Source organism: Haliaeetus leucocephalus, unplaced genomic scaffold, assembly GCF_000737465.1.
Source record: "Haliaeetus leucocephalus isolate CR32 unplaced genomic scaffold, Haliaeetus_leucocephalus-4.0 Scaffold450, whole genome shotgun sequence".
NCBI classification, from domain to species: domain Eukaryota; kingdom Metazoa; phylum Chordata; class Aves; order Accipitriformes; family Accipitridae; genus Haliaeetus; species Haliaeetus leucocephalus.
Window position 1 is genome coordinate 3033706 of NW_010972886.1, and position 6513 is coordinate 3040218.

The following is a 6513-nucleotide window of genomic DNA, read 5'->3' on the forward strand; positions in this document are numbered from 1 at the left end:
GCCCCGGCCCCGGCCCCCTGGGCTGCACCGGTGGGCCCCGCTGGAGAGGGCACCGCCGCCGCCTCCGAGGGGCGCCTGGGCTCCAGCGGAACTGCTGCCGGCCGTGGGTGGCCGTCCCGCTCTGCCTCACTGCGCTAGCCGCCCTCAGCGGCTGCCGCCTCCCGCTCTGACCGAGTCCGCAGAGGTGGTAGCTGCAGCCGTAGGCCTCTGGGGCTTACCCCTCCGGTGCGGCCTTGCCCTCTGACCTGTTCAGAGGAAAGCTGTAGGCTTAGGAGGGCCTACTGAGAAATTTATCACTTCATACTCGATAGGCTTTCACACATCCCCCAGTGTAATTCGTAATTAAAAGGCCGGAGGCCCGGACCAGCCTTCCAACCACTCGCTGCCTGTTTCTCATGGTAAACGATTCTGCAAAATCACCTTCCGGTGAGAAGGAGATCACTTCCAAACTGCAAAGAATCCGTTCTTTTATATGCTATGTCAGACATCCATCAGCTCATAGTGTGTGCATCAGCTTGCATACATGAGATGTTTCAATCTAAGTATGTATGTTCCTTTTAAAAATCCTTTCTAAGCTACTTCATTCTCTAATTTCTGGAATAGATCTGCATATTTTATCATCTTGTGATGCAATTATGCTTTACAGAAGTGCTTTTATGAACAAACTCAAGTTTTCTTACACCCGTGACAACTTCTGTTTAAGTCAGTGGGAATTTTGCCTTTGAAAGGAAAGGGCAAGAGGAGGTTCAGGCTTAGGAAATAAATATTTTGGCAGGGCAGGAGCTGCAGCTTTTGTTACATTCTATCCTGCGCGTGATATACACACACACACATACCTAAAATACAGACGCAGAGATTATTCCAATTGGACAGAGACTTACTCCAATTAGTTGTAATGACTCATCTATGTGTGTAGAGGTAAAAATGCAAAAGTATTACCTTACACATTAGGAAGGTACAGCAAAGGTGAATTAGATTATTTAATCAAGGTTACAACACAGAGCTTGGAGGGTAGTTACGTACTCAGCCTTATATTTAAAACTAAACCTTGACTACAAAATCTTTTGTAAAGCCACACAAGTGTCTAATTGCTTAAACTAGCAGTCAAATGCAGATCACTGAATTCAGCACTTTTACTAATTCTTTGATCTCTTGGTAAAAATGAAGACAAATATGTTTATCAAACAGCCACCAGGATTTTAGAATAAAATCCATTCAAATTCAGTGGAAGTGAAACTCAATTTAGTGTATCCTTTGGATTATGACAGCAGCTCCCAAAGCTTCACAACTGGCAATTTATAGGCTTACTTTATTGACAGACAGATCAGAGTTTTTAACCCTGGGGCAAAGGAATACCTTAATGTATTGGCTGCTCCAGGCCGAATTCCACCAATTTTAGCCTCTGGAATCTTCTTAAATCAATGTATCTTTTCAAAATGCAAGTTAAAAGACAATTCTGAGCAAGTTTTTTTAACGTAATTGCCCTTTGTGACTGGGATGTCCATAACGACATTTGAAAAGATACATAGCCACTGCAGTGGTGCAGTAAGTAAATTTGAACATGGCCATTTGTGAGGTGCTGTTTGAGAGTCAAGTGCTTGACGGTGTAAAGTCCAGTTACTCTATGGACAATTTATCACTGATATATCTGAGTATGGGAAAGGTTTCATCAGGTGCATTTTCAAATCTAGTTGATCTTTTCTAATGAGTGAAATTCCACAAAGAGGTTATGCAAACAGGAAGCAGTTCTTATCAGTGGCTCAGTTTTGTTTTAAAGAGAGATTAAAAGAATTTTTGTAGACATAAAGACCAAGAAGTGGATAAAAGTTTACAAGGAAGTCCTGAAAGAAGCCGTAGTTCCCAAAACAATTTTTTTCATAGGCAAGCTTGTGAATTCATGTTTTGAAGATCCTTAGAAGTAGGAAGCAAAATAATACGTAAAAAAAAAATTTTAAAAAAGTGAAAGTATTTGCATAGAAAGATTCCAAGGTAGAGAGAATAACAACTAAAGAAAGGAAAGCTATTTTACAAGCAGAGAGAAGGCCCCGACAAACAAAGCTGCTAAACATGACTGTATTTCCTCCTCAGCCTCTGAGCAGCTGAGTAAATTGAAGAAACATGAAGGACCACCAATCACAGTAACATTTTATATGCAGCTATTGAAACCGAACAGTCCAACACAGCAAACAGCCGTATCCCGCCTGCAGCGGTAGATGGCAGCCGTGTTCCACGTCAAAACCTAGAGCCCTCAACTACACTCAGATTATTTTTTTCCTAATCCAACATCACTTCAATGAATCAAAAAAATGGAAGTTGCTTAGTATGTAACTTTTAGGCTATATTTATGCTGCAGTCACTTCTCTCACTTCATCTTACAATTATTTAAATACTTTAAATCCAAGTATTTAAAGAAGTTATAAAAAAAGCTTTTCTAGAAGAGAAAGTAGATTGTAAACCATTCCCTCATGTGCGAGGACAGGTAGCTTAAAACACTGAAAATACTCAGGGACTGCAGTAAAGTTCTTTCTGTCTTTTAGTTATTGAACCATTCATTAAGTTTCATTCCATCAAGATTTTCTTCTACAACAGTGAATGCTTATTGACTAGTAGAAACTTAGAGATGTTCCCAGCTGAAATTCTCATACAGTCATAAAGCTGTATGAGTTGAAGCTTTAAGAAAAGCATTTAGTATCCCAAGGTTTGTGATAAGATTTCAAAACTGGCAACAGTGAAATTAAACAAAGTAACCAAGGAGGGGTGTGCAGGAAAGAGTGTAAAGGGAACAGGCTCCCCTCATATGGGGAAGTGAGGGTTGTGGAAGTTGGAACGAAGAGGCAGTTAGCACAGACTTTTCTGGAAGTTTAAAGAACAAAAGAAGCAAGAGGAGGGAAAGACGCTGGAGCAGGAGAAGATTTAGACAAGGAGATTTAGCAAGAAATGTGAGAGTTGTGCGGGAAAAGGGTATGAAGCAAGAACAGTGCACATTCTTCACCATGCTCGCAAGACAAGGGCTCCAAGGACAGTCCTGACTGATGAAATATCCGTCCACAAAGATGTATCCATGTTGCTCTATCAGTTTTTGCTGACTGCCATTTATAGGCACCATGCCATAATTTGGTAAGCGGTTCCTCATGTTATTACTGTTCCATGATCAGCTGCATCCCTACGCAATGGCCACCAGTCTATTTACTTGCCCCTTTGTACCTAAATATTGCTTTAAATGTTCAATGTAATCATAGATTTACCTCTTCTGAAAGACTGACAGCTGACTGCCTTGTAACAAAGCATTGCCTTCTCTCTATTGAGCATAAAGGCTACTTCTGATTGTTTGCAGTGATATATACTTAGTCTAACTTTTTAGGATAGTTTTTAGAAACAAGTTTTTTATTTCAGTTAAATAATTTCTACTGCATGTGAGAGTTCTGGTCTAAAGCTTACAGAAATTGCATTAGTTTATGTACTTTAAATATCTTGTTTGGATTTTTGTATCTGCAAATTTCTTTACTTTTTTTTTTTTAAACCCGTAATTGAAGCAAACTGGACTTTACTCCTGCAAACTTCTTTGTCCTGCTTATCAGTGAAGAGTTTACAGTGTATCTCCAATCTTTCATTCCTATATATTATCCTGTAGTTACATAAGAGGGCCTTAAAATATGGATGAAATTTAGCATTCATTTTAAACCCAGTATCTATAGCGATATATTTTAGTCCATTCTATCAATTCCATCAGCACTGCCATAAACAAAATTCAATACGCAGATTAGTCTAGAATAGTTTTTCTCCCTCTACTGGATACTGATGGCCATAAAACATGAAAAATATAATTTGGACAAAGTTATGTTAAATGCACATATGTTTTAAATTTCATCTCTACAAATCAGAATACATTGCAACTACCTTTTTTGGTCTTGGATCTTGTTTACACTAGTTTAGCTAAATCAAGCCTGTGGCATCTGTCATATGCTGTTTCTCACTCATCAAAAAATTGCATTTATATTTGCAACTAAAAAAGTTGGCAAATTCTTGGATGTTAAAGTTATAATTATGGTTAAACCTAGAGGCCAATGATGTATAGCTGTAAAAACATGTAATGAAGAGAGGGTCGTTATTTCAACAAATTTACAGCTAACCACTTATTACAAGGTTTTTTTGTCAGAAAACAACAGAGCTGGAATAGGGCAATACTGAATCGTGATTATATGTAAACCATCTGGTGCTAAAGATGTTAATCTTACAGCACTTGAGAAACAAGTGAACAAGGTAAGCCTACTTCTGATAACAAATGGGGTGTTATTTTGGTTTTAAAAGAATCCTTTGAATAATTATCTCCTAATCAAACATTAAAAGTCAAGAGTTCCTAAATGTCTGATTGCTCACTTCAGAGTTAACAGATTAAAAGATGTTTTTACTTTATAAAAATGTGGGCAATTTGTGGTTTTTATTCCAGATTCAAGAGCATTTTGATTATTTTTTTTTCTGTTTAGGGCCTAACCTCACTCCCAGGCAAATCAATAGAAAAACTAGCTTGAATTTGGAATAGACGTGGTGCTAATAAAGAAGCAAGCCTCACAAGTCAGTAATGGTAAGTGGAATAGCATGCTGCTTCCGTCTCCTTTCAGTCCATGACTTCCTTCTGCATTTGACAAACACGGGCTGTTCTCGAGAACAACAGAGACATATTGTTCTTGCTTCCTGTAAGGTGATGTAACTGCAATGCTGAATGGATTAGCACTGATTCTGCATTTTCTGGAAAACGACATTATTTAGAAAACCACTGATTGCCATTCAGACTGTAGCAAGAAATAATAACCTGCTGTATCTGGCAGATTAGCAAATATTAACTTTTCCCTGTAAATTAGTCTTTAGTTTGCTCGTCATCTTCCCACCCCATTTACCTGTTTCTTATCAGCGGAAGCAAATGCCAGGCATATCTCATCAAAAAAGGGGACTGCTGAATGCAAAAGCAAACAGAGGTACTGAAGGTACTGCAGTGGCTAATTTTTCTAATTACTCCAGAATTGATCTTCTGTCTACAGAAGCAATGGAAAACAATGACATGGGAGTAGGCTTCATGCCAACAAATTGATTAATCTTAACGAGATCAATTTTAACAGGATGGGTCTATCGATATGACATATAAACATAACTATAAATTAGTAGAGTACTATTTTTCCTTCTTATGTACCTATTTAAAAGAAAAACCTAATAATAATAATAATAAAAGAATAAACCATCCAATTTCACAGTATTTCTGTTCAAAAACAGACTGCAGAAGTCTCAATGTCATTTCCTTTTCAAATCCATTTTGAATTCCTCAGAGATTCACTCTTGGCCTGCAAACAATCTGAAAGTTTGGGGTGTTCTCTCTTCATATTATATATTATTTCAAATGTCAAAGGATCTTTTCCTCGACTGGGTGGCCCTACCATGCAAAGTCAGCGCAGCTTTTGGCTATATGCTAGTTATTCCAACTGGTTTCCTTCTCCACGAAGAAATATTTTTGCTAATTGCCAAGAGTTGGAGTGTTCTCCCAGGTGAGGGTAAGAAACCGACACATGTAATAAACGCGGGGGGGGGTGGTTTTCCAGTTTGACAAGCACGAGGCTGACGCTGCTGAACTTGAAGCCGTTTGGGAACACAGAGAGAAGGAGGTTTAGGTGGGAATAATCGCGGAAGACAAGGGCTAATGGTCACCAAATCCTGTGGCGGGAGGGCCATCTCCTCACAGGGCAGCCCCTGCCAGGCTGAAGAGCCCCACAGAGACGCGACGTGGCTCACCGGCCGCCAGAGCTCCCCACTCGGGACGCGGGGCGACCTGAACGCTAAGGCGGGGAGAGGCGGGAAGGGGCGGGGGGAGGTTATTTCTGGCCGGAGGCGGGGTCGGAGGGAGGCGCCCGGCGCTGGGGCCGCCTCAGCCCGTGCCGCCAGTGGCTTGGCAGCTGTCGCTCGGCGAAAGCAGGGGAGCCGAAGAGCGATCCTACAAGTGGTTCCTCCCCCCCGCGGCCGAGTAATTTCGCCCGGAGGAAGAGCGAGGTCCTGCGGGCGGCAGGAGAAGGAGGTCGGGCTGCCGGGGGTCGGCTCGCCGGGGAGTCCCTGCAGGTGCGGGGGAGAAGGGAGCGGCGCGTCATGGTGCCGGCGGCAGACACCGAAGGAGGCTGTGCTCGTCTGCCCGCCTCCGGCAGCCTTCGCTAGCGCCCGCGGGGGAGCCCCTCGCTTCAGCCCGCCCGCCTCTTCCCTCCAGCAGCAAGGCGGGACCGTTCCGGGGCAGGCGGCGCGGCATGGCATCCGCCTAACCCTGGCCAGCGCAGCAGAGCCGGGGACGCGGCGCGGCGGCGGCTGCTCCTCCGCCGGGATGAGCGACTGCAGCGAGGGGATCGTCAGCTTGCCGGTGCCCAGCCCTCCCGGCGGCGGCCCCCCCTGCGAGGAGGCGCTCGGCAGGCGGGCGCAAGGGGCCGACGCCGGCGCCCGCAGCCTCCTGCCCGACTTGGCCGCGCCGCCGCCCGGCACCCTCTG

At 43.2% G+C, this 6513-nt stretch overlaps 1 protein-coding gene across 1 annotated transcript in view; it reads right to left on the bottom strand.

Annotated features, from left to right (window-relative positions):
* PEX7 (peroxisomal biogenesis factor 7) overlaps nucleotides 1-3133 on the bottom strand; it is a 49896-nt gene extending 46763 nt beyond the window's left edge. Inside the window, exon 1 of the mRNA XM_010575031.1 lies at nucleotides 3031-3133. Within this exon, the coding sequence (XP_010573333.1) occupies nucleotides 3031-3133 (103 nt within the window). The remainder of the gene's footprint in view (nucleotides 1-3030) is intronic.
* Nucleotides 3134-6513: the final 3380 nt, after the last annotated feature.